The 15,841-nt window shown below is 36.4% G+C and overlaps 1 protein-coding gene across 1 annotated transcript; it reads right to left on the bottom strand.

Annotated features, from left to right (window-relative positions):
* Positions 1–710: 710 nt before the first annotated feature.
* On the bottom strand, positions 711–12,030 carry LOC134496403 (vomeronasal type-2 receptor 26-like). Its single transcript, XM_063302134.1, is given in 5 exon segments — positions 711–1,253; positions 1,255–1,613; positions 2,799–2,925; positions 3,536–3,813; positions 11,190–12,030. Coding segments are annotated over 5 exon segments (2,148 nt in total).
* Between the last annotated feature and the right edge of the window lie 3,811 nt (positions 12,031–15,841).

Below are 15,841 nucleotides of genomic sequence, written 5' to 3'. Positions count from 1 at the left end.
AGGGTGGGGGAATAGTCAGGAGCTTATGTAGCATAAGAATGTATGATAGTCAGGATATTGTTAATGGTGTCCTGAAGTGATCAATAGAAGCAGCACATGAAAAAAATGAAAAATGGAATCCAATGTCTCAAGATCTTATTTATTTCTTTAGATTGAAAATCTTAAGATTATTAGTGCTGCTTAAATATACATACATACATACATACGAAAAGATTAAGGGGATAATTCAGGTAATAATAGATATATTACAATGCTATTCCAAGTTTTCTAGAAATGTTCTGATTTTGAAAATGCTCTCCTTAATTTCAACATAGATTTCCAGGTAGAGTCAGTTTCTTTAGGATCTATGTGGCAAACTGGATAAGTTTAAGCATGGTGTAAGTATTCTGAAGTGACAACAAGGTCAGACTGGGATCCAGGTACAAACATTTATCCATCCAGAACTTTCACAAACTAATCTGGGTTGATTGCTGCCTTTCAGAATGGCCCGTTACAAATAGTTTTTAAGGTGATAACATGCGAAAGAAAATTAGCTCCAATACAAACAGAAAGGCATATTTCTAACCAGAAAATGCATACTGGACTAAAGGTTGTAATTAAAAGAAAAAGAAAAAGAAAAATGAGCAAAAGCAGCAAAATCACTTAAATATCTTTGATAACACCACACTTAGGCTTAGAATCAAAATACAGCCATTGTGAAGGCAATATATTCATGTTTTCCTGCTGATTAACTGCTCTCTTTTGTTCAGTTCAGGCCTCAACAGAATAATGTAGCATTTTGGAACAAAGATGCAACCCAACAATCCGGCACTGGAGGATAAGATAGAGAAGATCTCCACGGTGACCGTGTCTTTTCCTTTGGTGCTCATGTATGTTGGAAGAAAAGTCAGCCACACACTGCAAAACACCAACATGCTAAAAGTGATGAATTTGGCTTCATTAAAGGTGTCTGGCAACTTTCAAGCAAAGAAGGCTACGGTGAAGCTGGCCATGGCCAGTAAGCCCATGTAGCCCAAAACACAATAAAACATGATGGGTGATGACTCATTACATTGGAGGACAACTTCTTCACTCATGGAGTGCACGTCAGTATCTGGGAAGGGGGGAGACGTTGCGAGCCACAGAAGACAGATGCCTACTTGAAGAAGGGTACAAGAAAAAACAATGGAGCTGGCCAGTCTTCTCCCTGTCCACTTCTTCATCTCAGATCCTGGCTGGGTGGCTACGAAAGCTAGAACAACAATAAGGGTTTTTTGCCAACACGCAAGAAACTGCCATGGTGAAGATGACCCCAAAAGTGGTTTGGTGGAGGAGACATGTGAATGTTATTGGTTGGCCAAGGAAGAGCAATGAGCAAAGGAAAGAGAGCAGAAGTGAGAAGAGAAGAATGTAGGAAAGGTCCCGATTGTTTGCTTTCACAATGTGGGTGTTGTGATGCTTCCAAAATGTCTTTAAGATCAGAACTGTGATAGCAGACAACAAGACTGCCAAGCTGAATATGCTGATGCCTAATGGTTCTTCATAAGACAGGTAGCTTATGATCTTGGGAATGCATACGTTCCGCTCCTTGTTCACATACTGATCTTGTGGGCATTTGAAACAATCGTCCATATCTGCAAAATTTTCCAAGATTAAGAAGAAAAAAGTAATAAGGTAAGATTTTTATTCCATTCTCTTAGTTGTAGTAGTACAGTAGTAGTGGAATCTGTAATGTCTTCTGTTTTTTTTTTTTTTGTTAAGAGAACATGGGGAAAGGACATAAAAGTTGGCCTGTTACTGAATGAATGAAACCTTAGAATAAAGGAGGAATATCACTTTCTTAATGACAAGCTGTCTTTAGCAAATCTGCCTCAACATTAAACACTAATATTGTGAAATGCACCAAAATCTCCTGAAAAATTTGGGAGTTGTTCTGTGGAAGATGCAACAATTCGTTCATTTATTTTTCATATTTACTGTAAGTCAAAATCTGTATGCATGCTCAGTAGCTACAAACAAAGAATGCTGAATGCAAAATAGGAAATACTATTCAGTATCAAGAGAAGTAAAGCAAATAATTATATGAATAATAATCAGTGTGATAGAAATCCATCATCATAGCCCATTCTAGAAATCTTCTCTAGACAGGCAGAATCCTTTATCTCAAGTCTTTGCCTGATATATTGCAGTTCTATGCCATTCAGTGCATTTAAGATAGTAACCTGTACTTTGAATTGGGTCCAGAACCATAGTGGTAACCAGTACTAGTAATAATAAAATATTAGTATTGTTGTTTTTCTGCACCTGTTGGATCTGACTGCATCCTAGCCCCTTAATATTATAACAGGTTCAGCTTCTTGGTCATCTTCAAAGGCAGTATCACATACAATTTCATAGATTAGTCCAAGTGAGTGGGCAATAAAAGAATGAGTTACCACTGCTGGGCATCATGGTTCAAATAGGTGTGTAAATGGAAGACTAGCTGAAGGTGCCTCAACTTCTACATGTTGCTTGTACTGCAGCCTAAAATCTAGGTGGGAAGTTAAAACATGGAAACAATGTTATTGGATTACCCAGATAATCTAAATAGATTTTCTAGTAATCTTAATTAAGAGGTGGTACAAGGGTGTTAAACAAAAGTTAAAAATATTTTTGCTGCACATTGCATATTTTCTGCACACAGATAGGACACTGTATAGAGAAGGATGATGTGGTTATTCATATTATAAGAAAGGTAAGAAACAGCTATAGAAAAGAATGTTTTATTTGCAGACATTTTTTGGGGGTGCAGTCTCTTTATATTTTAGGCACCAGCTCACCTTTTTTGTCAGATATCCACCCATTTGGACAAGGAACACAATTATAGCAACAAAATGGTTCTCCCTCCTTTGTTTCCTTCCGAAAACCAGGCTGACAATTGGCATTGCACACAGAAATAGGTTGTGTCTGTTGGCAATATAAGATGAAAAGGATCATCTTGAAAAGTATGGTCTTGGAATAATAAATGCTTGGGCCAGAACAATGGCCCAATGAGTTTTCTGAGTTTCTAAGTAGAATGACTATTACCGAAAACGTTACCAAGAAAAAGAAGGAAAGTGTTGTTTTAATATTGAATTATTGATTTAACTGAGATTTCTACACTTTAGGAAAACATCTTGTCAAAGGGAGAAAATCCTGTGTCCAAATGATTTTACTTATCATCTCTAAATGTTGTTTTTCAGGTAATGGAAATTGTGCTGTTGGAATTCTGAATGATCAATGGAGAACTGTTGGTGTAATGGAACCTAAGATTTTATCTTTTTGGCCCCCACTGACCCAGGAAAAGGTCAAGATGACAAAATGATCTAAATCCTTTCCTTTAATTGACTGTAGTTACAGGGAAATTTGGAGAAATATAAGCAGGAAGAAATTATATTCTTTGGAAGAATTGATATTGGGACCCTCTGTGGAAGGGTGTGTATTTCAAACTATATTCACCTTAATTAATGATATTAGTATAATCAAGAAATCATGTAGCTCAAGTCTTTCCAGCATATACTAATAATATTTTACCTACCTGGTTAAATCCCTTATGCCATACAATCTCCTCTTCTTTAATGCTGAGTTGTTTATGGGGAGGTGCCCATGGGTCCATTCTTCCAACTTTCACTCCAATGAAAGATTGGTTTGGGAAAGTGACCCAATTTGTGAGGTCAAACCCTGCAAGCAGATAGCCATCCTGGTCAAAGGAAACTCTGTCTCCAGCACTGTTGTTGAATGGTGATGATTTCAGGAGGTGAGAAAGCTGAATTGAAAAGAAAGGGACAAACCTGCCAGGTTCTGTTGGCTCCAATTCTGGATTGAGGGAGATTGCACAAGAGGCTCACCTGACATCAAAGAGGTCATTTCAGCATCAGAAAAAAAAAATGCATTATTTGTTAAAGCTTCCTAACCTTTAATTTTCTGAAGGTTTTTAAAAGAATTGTTCAGTTTGGCTTTGAAACAAAATTATGATTTTTTTTTTTTTAAATGGAGAGTTAAATCCTCTATTATTAAAGTCATTGTTTATAATACAACTTTTAATCTCCAATTGTCTTTTTGTGTCCACTGAGAGCTGATTTCTTCCTATGGATTTTTGTTTGCTTATTTGATTTTGGGCTTCCAAGGCAGTGATGACTGCTTGCAACTGCCTGGACACGTCCCTGCAGTTTTCTTGGCAAGGTTTTCAATCATGACTTGCCATTGCCTTCTTCCTAGTGCTAAGAGAGAGTGACTGATGATAGGTCATCTATCAGGCTTCATTCCTAAAGCAGGACTAGAACTCATGGTCTCCTGGTTCCAGCCTGATGACTTAAGCATGACACCAAAGTGTCTCATGAAATAAAACAAGGGAATAAAGTTAATGTTCAAAATTATGTCCATGGTAGTAGACGTTTCTACTTCTGTCTTTACTCCTTGCTATATCTGCTTCCAACATTCAATAAAATTTTCTTCTAATGTGAGTGTTTGTTCATCTCTCACTGTATATTTAGGACTTTTCTCAGTATGTTGGATGGTGGAATGATTTTACAATATAAAATCATTTACAAAATCATTTGTAAAATAATTTATTTACAATAAATCAGACACAGAAAATCCTTTGCACAAGAGACTTCCATTCCCATCTCTTACAATCTGAACCATTATCCGTGCCTACTTTAGAAAATATGTTTAAAAATTAATGTGTTTTAGGTTTTCCCTTGTTATGCTCAGAGTGTTTCCTTATTAACTTTATTTAAGATAACCACATCACAATTTCACATCACAGGAGCCTAATTACAGACACTAAAACTTGCCAATCCTCATTTCTATATTACTTTGGATTATAACTATTTTTCAACCTAAGAGAGATCTTCTTTGGCAGCAGGTAAGTATTTCTCTTGGTATGTGTTTTCTTTTTTAATTCTTTCTGGACTATAACTGTAAAAGAAGAGTTAGAAATTTACAGTAATTTGAATTCTCTGAAAATTCTGTCAGATGATAAGGATGAAATAAGAAAATGAACAATGGAGAAATGTGAAATTTATTTTTAAAAGTTTAATTCGCTATTAATCTGTTTTATTAAAATTTTAACTATATTATTTGGACCTGTTAGTTTCATGGAAATGCTTTCTATTCTTCTCCCATATGTTTGCCATTATTTTGGATTTATAAAACAAAAGATGGCAGTAATTTGAGCTGATTGTGTACTTGGTGGAAACACATGCTTGTAATTACAGCCTGAAAGGTACAGGAGACAGTGAACTGTGGGTTTGTTTTACACTTTCATTTTTGTATAATGGCAATGCGTAAAGCATGAATCAGGGCTAGAAGAGGCTCCACAGAGCAGCCATTAGAGAAGGAAGATAAAGAGAAAGACGATAAAGCAATCCCTTCAAGTATACTTCATTCAGTGTTTGATGAACTAGGGTCTAAACTGGCTAAGTCACTGGAAGTGAAATTAATTATCCTTGAAAAAGAGATAAATAAAAGATTGGATAAGATGGATAATTCTGTAAAACAAATGTTTGGAGATATAGAACAAATGTCTGGAGAAATAAAACAAGGTAATCATAGAATGGAAATTTTGGAGAATAAAACAGAAGCTAGGGATATGGAATTAGAAAGAGGAATGGTCAATGTGGCTTTGATGGAACTTGGAAAGAAGGAATCTGCCTGAGGTTTAGAGCTATTTTAGAGAATCCAGATGAAGATGTCAGAAGAAAGGTTGTTCAGGCACTGTCAGAATTTTTAAATTGGGAAGAGGAAAAAAACTGAAGAAAACATTCATAAGATGCAGTATATCAGATAAATTCATGTTTTGCTACAACAAGGTATTCCAAGGGATGTACTAGCGCACTTTTTAAGAAAAAAAAATGAGCAATCAAATTCTGGAATGTTGCTTTAATACAAGATTGAAGATTGACAATATAGATATAATTATATTAAAGGAGATTCCTATCAGAATTCCACGTAAGAGAAGATAGATAGATAGATAGATAGATAGATAGATAGATAGATAGATACTGAAGCAGGAGAAGATCCCATTTCATTGGGATAAATTGGATGGAATAATTTTTACTTTCCAACAGAAAAGTTTCTGATTCACTTCTGTTCAAAAAGTCAGATAATTCTTGGAAGAGGAGGTTCAAATGGAGGCGGTAGAAAAGACTGCTCTAAAATCAGAACAGATGCAAAAGGATTTTGAAGAAGAGTATTCTGAATTAGGTGCTACAGGCTTAGATTTTTTCCGAATTATTTCCTTAAATATGGATTACAAATGTTTACCATGGAATATAATTTTTGTGGAGCATGTGCAAATCCTCCACAAAAAGGGAAAAAAAAAAACTGTTTCACTATTGAAAAAAAAATTAAAACAAAATATAATTTCCCTACAAGAGACTAATATTAAGGGGGGGGGGGGAAGATATAAAATATTTGACCCATAAGAATTTGGGAGAATAATTTATTTCAGCAGGCCAGAAGAAGACTAATGGGGTTATATATTAATCCATAATTGAAGCCAGCTCTGTATTGACTGATGATCATGGCAGATTTGTTGAACTGGAAGGTAAATTCAGGGAATCAGATCTACAGTTTTGGGACTTTATGCTCCAAATGAAGACAAAGGAAACTTATGTAAAGTATCTCATGGAACAATTGATAAGCCTTTCATATGAAAATTGGTATTTGATAGGAGATTGGAATGGAGTCATCTCTCCACAATTAGATAGAACATCAGAGAAAAAAAATAAAATAAAATACACAAGGTAAGTTAACAAAAACTTTATCTGATATGATGGATAACTTTTCTTTGGTGGATATATAGAGACAGAAAAATGGTAAGCCTAAAGAATATACTTATTTTTCAGAAAGGCACAGATCATTTTCAAGAATAGATATGATTTGGATTTTAAAGAACGTGGCAACCAAGATTTCTAAAGTTCAGATTTTACTGAAGATTTTTTTCTGGTTGATGTGATTCTTAAAAGAAAATCTACCTCTTTCATATGGAGATTAAATGAAATGTTACTACAAAAGGAGTAGATAGAAAAAGATTGCAAAACAGAAACTAACCATATTTTTTTGAAAATAACTTAAACAAAAGTACTGATTTAAGAATTGTTTGGGATACAAGCAAAGCTTTTGTGAGAAGGTATTTTATTCTGTATAACACTGAACTGAAAAAGAAGATTCAAGAGAAGATGCAAATTATTCCAAATGAAATAAAAAGAAAACAGGAAAAATTAAAGAAAACACTAGAAAAGTTAATTATTTGACATCAAATTAAACTTTTACAGCAACAGTTATCAATGGTAACAAGGAGAGAGTTGGAGACTATGATGAATTATGCTAAGCAGAAGAACTTTGGATTTGCAAATAAACCAGGAAAATGGTTAGAATATAAATTAAGAAAATCAAAAGGAAAGATGATTTTAAAAGGGTATTATTTATTTATTTATTTAGTTAGTTATTTTTCAAATTTTGCTACAGCCCATCTTTCCTCAGAAGAGGGACTCTGGGCAGTTTACAATAGAACAAGATTAAAACAAGTTAAAAACAATAATCATAAATAATATATAAAATATAAATACAACATACAACATACAGTATAAATATAAAATAAAAATCCAGATGGCAATAAAAGACCGTATGTATGTGAGGAGCACTCTAAGGCACCAGCCATCCCCAAGAATAACTACTCTCCTGCCTGCCCCAACATGGTGGCAGAGCCAAGTCTTCAGGGTCTTCTGGAAGGTCAGGAGCAAAGGAGCTTGCCTCACCTCCAGGGGCAGAGTGTTCCAAAGGGCAGGAGCTACTGCAGTGAAGGCCTACTTCCTGGACCCCACCAAACAAAATTCTCTTATAGATGGGGTCTGTAACATGCCCCCTCTGCATGACCAGGTGGGATGGGTTTATGTAATGGGGATGACACGATCCGTCAGGTAACCTGAATACTGTATTAACGGACAATGTGATTATACAAAAAAACAAAACAAAACCCTTTTATCAATATTATTCTAATTTGTTTAATGGACAGGATATTTCCCCCGGGGGGGGGGGGATGATTGCTTAAAAAAACAGAATTTGTCAAGGCTTACAGAACATCAAAGACAAATTATGAATGGTCCTATAACAACAGTTGAAGTGTCTGAAGCTATAAAAAAGTTTAAACCAGAAAAAGTACCAGGACCAGATGGACTACCAGGTTCTTATTACAGATGCTTTGAGGATAAAATTTTACAACCACTTCAACGTACAATGAGCTCTATTTTACAGGGAGCTATGTCAGAGTCCTAGAAAGAAGCTAATACAGCACTATTACCTAAGGAAGGGCAAGATCTAAATTTAACTAAAAATTATAGACCAATGTCACTATCGAATAATGGCTATAAGCTATTTACTGTGATTTTAGCAGATACACTACAAAGAATTCTACGAGAGCCTATTTATGAGGGCCAATGTGAGTTTTTGCCTAAAAGACAATTAAAAGGCAATGTCAGAACACTACTGAAAATTATAGAATATTTGAAACAGCATAATGAAAAACAAATGGCATTAATTTTTTTAGATGCAGAGAAAGTGTTTGATAACATGAATTGGTCCTTTTTGTTTTAAGTTATGGATAGAACTTTATAAAGGTGGTAAAATCAATTTATACGTCCCGGAAGGCACAAATTATTGTTAATGGTGATTTAACAAACCATGCAAGATACAAAGGGTGACTAGACAAAGTTTTCCATCATCACCTCTACTGTTTATCTTAGTTCTAGAAGTACTGAACAAAGATATAAGGCAAGATGAGAAGACAGTGGGAGTAAAAATTTAAAAATAGACTTACAAGTTAAGAGCCTTTGGAGATGACCTGGTGTTGGTGTTAGAAGATCCCTTGAAGTGGATTGAAGTATTAATCAGCAAACTTAAAGAATTTAGTGCATTAGCTGCCTTAAGATGTTATTTTTTGTTTCTGACAATACCAGTTTTGACAACTGATGTATCTTATAAACAATGGTAGAAAGATATTTCAAAATTTGTGTGGCAAGGTAAAAAACCACAAATTAACAAAGTGCTACAGGATGCTCAAGAAAGAGGAGGTTTCAGTTTACCAGAATTGAAATTGTATTTTGCAGCTTGTTGCTTAGTATGGATGAAAGATTGGATGACTTTGAGAAACAGGAGGTTATGGAATTGGAAGGGCATGGTTTGAAATTTGGATGGCACTGCTATTTATGGTATGATAAAGTCAAGGTTAATGTAGATTTCAAGAATCATTTTATTAGACATACCATACTGAGGGTTTGGAACAGATACAAAGCTAGTCTGTCTCCAAAAATTCCTTTACAGTTGTCACCACAAGAAGCATTCTAGAGAAAAGAAATTATAACTAATTATAAATGGTTAATCTATGGTGACATATTGTTATTTTCTCAGGAGGATTTTAAAATTAAAATCCAGAGAGGATTTGATATCTGAAGGTTCCATATGTCCAATGGTTTTCATCTGTTCAGTTATTAGAAAGCTTTAAAGCAGATAAAAGGATTTTTGACTTTGAACATGGTAAAAATGAATTTGAAGTTGAACTCTATACAAATGATGAACATGTTGTTGCTAAGATGTATAAACATTTATTGAAATTAGAAACAGAGGATGAACAAGTTGAAGATTGTATCATAAAATGGACTAAAAATCTTTGGGTATAATATTCAAATGGAACAATGGGATAAAAGGATTGAAATTTTTACTGTATTATTGTGATGGAGCTGGGAGCTGAGGGAGTAGAGAGGGCATTCCAGGCAGATAAACAATCTCACAGCTTGCACAGCTTGGAGAGTGTGGGGGGGATGAGGAAGAAACTTAGACTAGCTCTGCCCTAGATCCTCAAGGGTATGTTTTCCCTTAGTTCAGTTTAGGAACCTTTAGTCTGGCAAGATTCTGTGTATGGTAGAAATAATAAAGAAACTAGAATTGGAACTTCGACTCAGCATTGTTTCTCCACCAATTGCCCTGACGGTTATAATCTTAAAGAGAAATTTTATAAAATGATGTATCATTGGTATTTGTCATCAGATAAATTGTCTAAACTGTACAAAGGGACTTCAGATGTATGTTGGAAATATGAACAACAAGAGGGGACTTTTTATCATCTTTGGTGGACATGAAAAAAAGCTAAAAAATCTGGGATCAAACACTACTTTTACAACAGAAGATCTTAAATATTAATAAATGATTGAAACTAGAGACTTTACTTTTGGGATTGATGGACAAACAATTAGAAAGAACTCATGGAACTTTGTTTTTAATATATGGTAACAGAAGCAAGGCTTTTATATGCCCAAAGGTCAAAAGATTTAACATTGCCTACAATGGAAGAATGGATGGTGAAGTTGATGGACTTGGCTGAGATGGTGAAACTGTGAGTTTTTATTAGAGAAAAAATCATTGAGGAATTTTGATGCTACCTGGAAGCTCCTTTTGGACTTTTTGCATGAAACAGGAAAAAAAAAATGAAATCATCATATCTGGATTTGACAATTAGAAATAATAATGGACAATAGACATAATGAAACCTATGTTGTAAACTTAGAAGAAGAGTTTAATGTAAATGTATACTTTTATCTGTTGCAAAGAAAGTCAGATGTCATCGTTTATCTCCCTCCCTCCAGCCCACCCGCCCTCCCCCTTCCTTCCTTCCTTCCTTCCTTCCTTCCTTCCTTCCTTCCTTCCTTCCTTCCTCCCTCCCTCCCTCCCTCCCTCCCTCCCTCCCTCCCTCCCTCTCTCCCTCCCTTCCTTCCTTCCCTACTTTATCTACTTCTGCACTTTTGAATTTGTTCTTTCTCTTTTTTTCCCAATATACTATTTCACTTTCTGTCTTGATCATTACTTTTTGTTAGCTTTATCATTTTATCTTGCAAATCTAAAAAAAGTTTAATCAAAACAATTCCATGTCACAGGATTGATTTTCTTCTTTGTTAACTGAAAATTAAGTCATTTTATAAAAATGCATACAGAGCAGCATTTAAAGTTTAAACTGACTAGAATGTTCATGACTTGTAACACCAACTATCTGTCCCCATTAATTATACTGGCCAGGGCTGACAGAGACTATAGCTCTGCAACATCAAGAGTTCCATTACCATCTAGCGAAGATGGTAAAAACATTACCATCTTCGCTATTTAAAATATGGAGTTTAGTATCTGCCAGAGCTGCTGACTGAGACACTTCCTTCCCACTCCTTCATTTGTAGCCTTGTGTCTGGAGACTGATGAATATATGACATGTAAGGCATGAGCCACAGCATGAACAGCATTGTAGACGCTGTAGCTTTGGCCCGTGATCCTCATTGGAAAGACGTGCTCAGGAAGGTTCTCCAGCTTTTCCATTCCCATGCAGGCATCCCCACTCTTATCATGGAACCGAGAACCCTGGAGTGGACAGTCAAATGTCTGAGCCCAGAAATCTCTGATGAAACCATCCCCTTCTGAATTCAAAGGGTTTCTGTTCTGGAGAAATTGCCGGAATCCTGGGACTTCATTGGAATGAACGGTAAAGGATAAAGCACCATGGAATTCAAGTATATGCCAGTCATTATTTCCAATGAAGGTTTTTAGCTCCATCCCAGCAGTCAGAAGCCAAACATGGCCTCTGGGTTTTTCTATGACGTGCTTGACTTTAGAAGAGAGCAACCATCTCAAAAATGTCATGGAACGCATGTCTCCACTGAAAACCAGAATGTTGGCTTTGCTGTTCATGACTTGATAGTAAAATTTTGCTGCACATTTTATGTAGTTTACATTGCTGCATAAAATGAATGTATCTACCTTTGCAGTACAGATACCATTTTTTGAATATTCTGGAATGATGACATGCATGACGCTCTCTAACTGCATCCCATTGGCAACAAAGAATGCAATCCAATTCCACTTGAAATGCTTGAGTAATTTCATAATCCCTCTGTACTGATAAAGTGCATTTGGAACCATCTGGTAGTAGTAAAGCAGATGGTTCTTTTCTGCTGCCACCATTCCAGAGCCATACATGAGCTGAAAATACATTGAGATAAGAAATACCATGTTTTTCAACAGGTCCTGAGTGCCCACTAGTTGAATAACCCAGAGAAAGTGGACATGCTCTGTGTTACAGTTATATCAGAGAATTTGCTGATGAATTCTTTTTGATTACAATCATTGGAGTTTAATAGTGAATGGCCCCTTTACTGAAGCCCTTTGTACCTAAGAGATTTTTATCATACCACTAAAAAAGTATTCTCTTGGTTTCCAATTTCTACACTTTACTGAATAGTGTTTTAATTGAAAACAGTGAAATGCTTTTCTAATTTGCAATAATGTACCACTCAGAGAAATATAATCCTGAGGAAAATAGAGTGTATAGGTCTGCAACATTTACATGTATAAATCTGTAACACAAAAGTATCCTAAAGATAAAACAAAACGAAGTAAAACAAAGTATATATAGCATTAAAAATTGCTGCAATTAACAGAGATTGAGTTCAAAGCCCATGTAGATGACTGGAAGGAAGGAAGGAAGGAAGGAAGGAAGGAAGGAAGGAAGGAAGGAAGGAAGGAAATAATTAAAAGAAATAGAAGGAAGAACCTTCCCATCTCCTCTGCAGCAAATACACGTACAATTACAAAATCAACTCTCATGCTACGATTACAAACGAAAGCTCACTTTTTTCTATTATCTGGTTTTTTTCCCCCTAATCGTTAAAACCACACATCATAAGTGCATTTTGTCCCATTTCATGCAAAAGTCTATCAGGGGTTTCCAGTCAACCATAAATGTCCCCCGTCCACCCACCCTAATCAAAGAAGTTAATTTGGCCATCTTTGCAAGTCACATCATCTTCACCAGCTATTCCTCCTTTGTGGGTAGTATCAGACCATTCCTTTTTTGAACATATAATAGTCTTGCTGCAGCTGTCATATATAAAAACAAACTTCCATAACTTTTCTTCTAATTGCCTGTCCATTGATCCAATAAGGAAAGTCTCTGGTTTGAATTGTACTTTAACCTGTAAAATCTTCTGGATTAAGATATACATTTGATCCATTTTTTTTAGCTTTTTTACATGTCCACCAAACATGGTAAAATGTTTCTTCATATTGTTCGCATTTCCAATATAGATTCAAAGTACCTTTATACATTCTAGACAATTTCTCTGGTGACAAATCCCAACAATGCATCATTTCATTTTTTGGGGGATGCCAGCAGAGGAGATTGCAGATGGTGATCACATGATTGTGGGATGTTTGGTAACTGGTCATAAGTAAGAGCAGGTTTCCAAGCACCCAGATTACAATCATGTGACTGTGGGCTGTGTGTGTGTGCAATGTTTTGCAACAGTTGGAAGTGCTTTATAGGCTGTAAACCACCCTTTCTGAGGTGATTATAACTTTGAATGGTCATTAAACAACTGGTCATAAAGTGAGAACTACCTGTAATTGACTGCCAAATGAATGTTTTGATAACCATCCACACTGGTTTTCAAGAGATAACAGAAATAGTACTTCTGGTCTATACTTGCTATCAATGATTTTTAAATGTAACCTTCAATTTCTGGAAGGCAAGGTTAATAACTATGTGTACCCATGACCCTTCCACTCAGGCCACTCAAGCAGTGTGTCAGATCTCATCTGTGTATCAAAAAGTAAAGCCAATGACCTTTTCAGAGGTCATTGTCTATCCAAGAGAAGAAAGTGATCATCAGGCAGCAAGTATGAAATTCCCAGGCCATTCAGACTTAAGATCATATAACATGACAAACTCAGAGGTGAGTCAAAGCAAAAGGTTAATATGGTCCAAAGTAGACACAGAGGCAATACCAAATAGCCTCAGATCAGAGAATGCTGTCAGTTGGGCCTTAACAGTCCAGTCAGCCAATCATGCCAGATGTTGAAGAAACCCTTAATAACTAGATCCTCCTCCAAATATTTCCTTATAGGTAGATCTCCCTGGTTCGACAACGAATGTCATTTGATGGGGAAAAAAAAGGCAGCTGTGAGGCTCAGGGACATTCCTCTGTACATATACAACCTAATAAGCTGTCTCTAGGAAAAGAAAATCAGAAACTCGTTAAATCAAAGAAAAAAAAGTTATGCTGCTTCAATTTGGTCAGGACTTGAGCTGTCTGCAAAAACACATAATTTGGCTATATTTTGAAATTCTGTAGCTGGAATCATGAAAAAACAGAGATTGGCGTTTGATATGCCAATCTCTGCTGAGGATTGGGGAAACTATTATAATCAGTTGTTCACTCTCTTGGAACCTGTTGGGAAACAGTTCCTTAGTAGTGATATACCACTCACTGGAGCCTCACCCCTCTGGCTACCAGTAGCAGGTAATGATATCGAATCTATCATATAAGACTTGAAGAGCAATAAAGCCCCTGGAGAGGATTTCCTACTGGCTGAGATTTTCAAAAAAATGGCCCAGCTGGTGGGCTACTCTCTTGATGGGTTTATTCACACATATACAGTATATAATACCTGTCTTATCCCAGTTGGGTGGAAGATGGCAATAGTAGTTCTTATATTCAAAGAAGGGAATAAAAAGGACCCTAGAAATTACAGGCCCATCAGTCTAATAGATATGTGGCTAAAATATATGCCAGGTTCCTCTTGATTAAAGTAGAGTGGAGAGCTGGGTAGCTGAAAAGTATGTTCTCACAAAAGAACAAGCTGATTTTAGAAAGAGTCAATCCACTATTGACAATTGCTTTGTCTTGAACCATCTAATTACAACATATGTCAATAAGGGGAAGCAACTATTTGCTGCATTTATAGACCTTAGTGCAGCATTAAGACACAGTAAACAGAAAACAAATATTATAGAGGAAACTGACTGCCCTCAATATGGAACCCAGAAATGCTGACACTTCTTCTTTCGTATCCAGATCAAACCTTAAGCTGCCAATATGATACCACCTTCTTGGCTTTGTCATTGGCCAAAAACAAGTCATTTTCAGTGCATACTATTGGTAATAATTGGCAGGTCAGCAGGTGGGCAGAATTCTGTATCTGTCCACATCCACACAGCATGTTATTATTCATTAGCAACCCCCACTTCAGCATATTAGTCTTACATTTAGGAACTCCAACCCTCAACCTAAGGGAGGTCAAATCCCTCGGCCATAGTCTCCTCTGGGACTATTCCGTGGTCAGTGATTTCTCTCCTCCATCTTCCAGTGATTTCTCTCCTCCATCTCTCCTCTGCTCTTGCCTGCCCTCAAGAGTGTTTGTTCCTGCCATGAAACTCTTCCTAGATTTTAGTCGACAAGTCTGAGGCTCATACCCATCCAGAGGGTGCTGGGGATCATTCTCTTGTTTTGTTCTCTCAACATCTGTTGCTACTTCTCTCCTGGTCTTCAGTGGTGCAATACCAACAAGGGGGTACATTTTCTCAGTTGGGGTGGGTTTAAGATGTCCTGTCACTATTCATACTGCTTCACTTACGGTGATGTCAACTTGTTTCGCATGTGTAGACACACTCCATACTGGAGCAGCGTACACTGCTGCAGTGACACTCAAGGCCAAAGCTGATGTTCATAACGTGGATGGCCAGGCTCCCCATGTATAATTTGTCCATTTCCTAATAATGTTATTCCTCTCACTAACCTTGGCCTTAATATTCATGCAGTGTTGTTTAAAGGAAAGTGTTCGATCAAATGTCGCACCGAGATACTTCAGTGTAGGACAATTCTGTAATCGGTTCCCTTGTCGTGTAACATTCAGTTTAGCCCTGGTGTCTCAATTTCAAAGATGGAAAACACACACTTGGGTCTTACTTGGAATAGGTAAAGGTAAAGGTTTCCCTTGACATTAAGTCCAGTCATGTCCGACTCTA

The sequence above is a fragment of the Candoia aspera genome, chromosome 4, assembly GCF_035149785.1.
Source record: "Candoia aspera isolate rCanAsp1 chromosome 4, rCanAsp1.hap2, whole genome shotgun sequence".
Classification (NCBI taxonomy): Eukaryota; Metazoa; Chordata; class Lepidosauria; order Squamata; family Boidae; genus Candoia; species Candoia aspera.
This window is presented reverse-complemented; position numbering and strand designations above follow the sequence as displayed.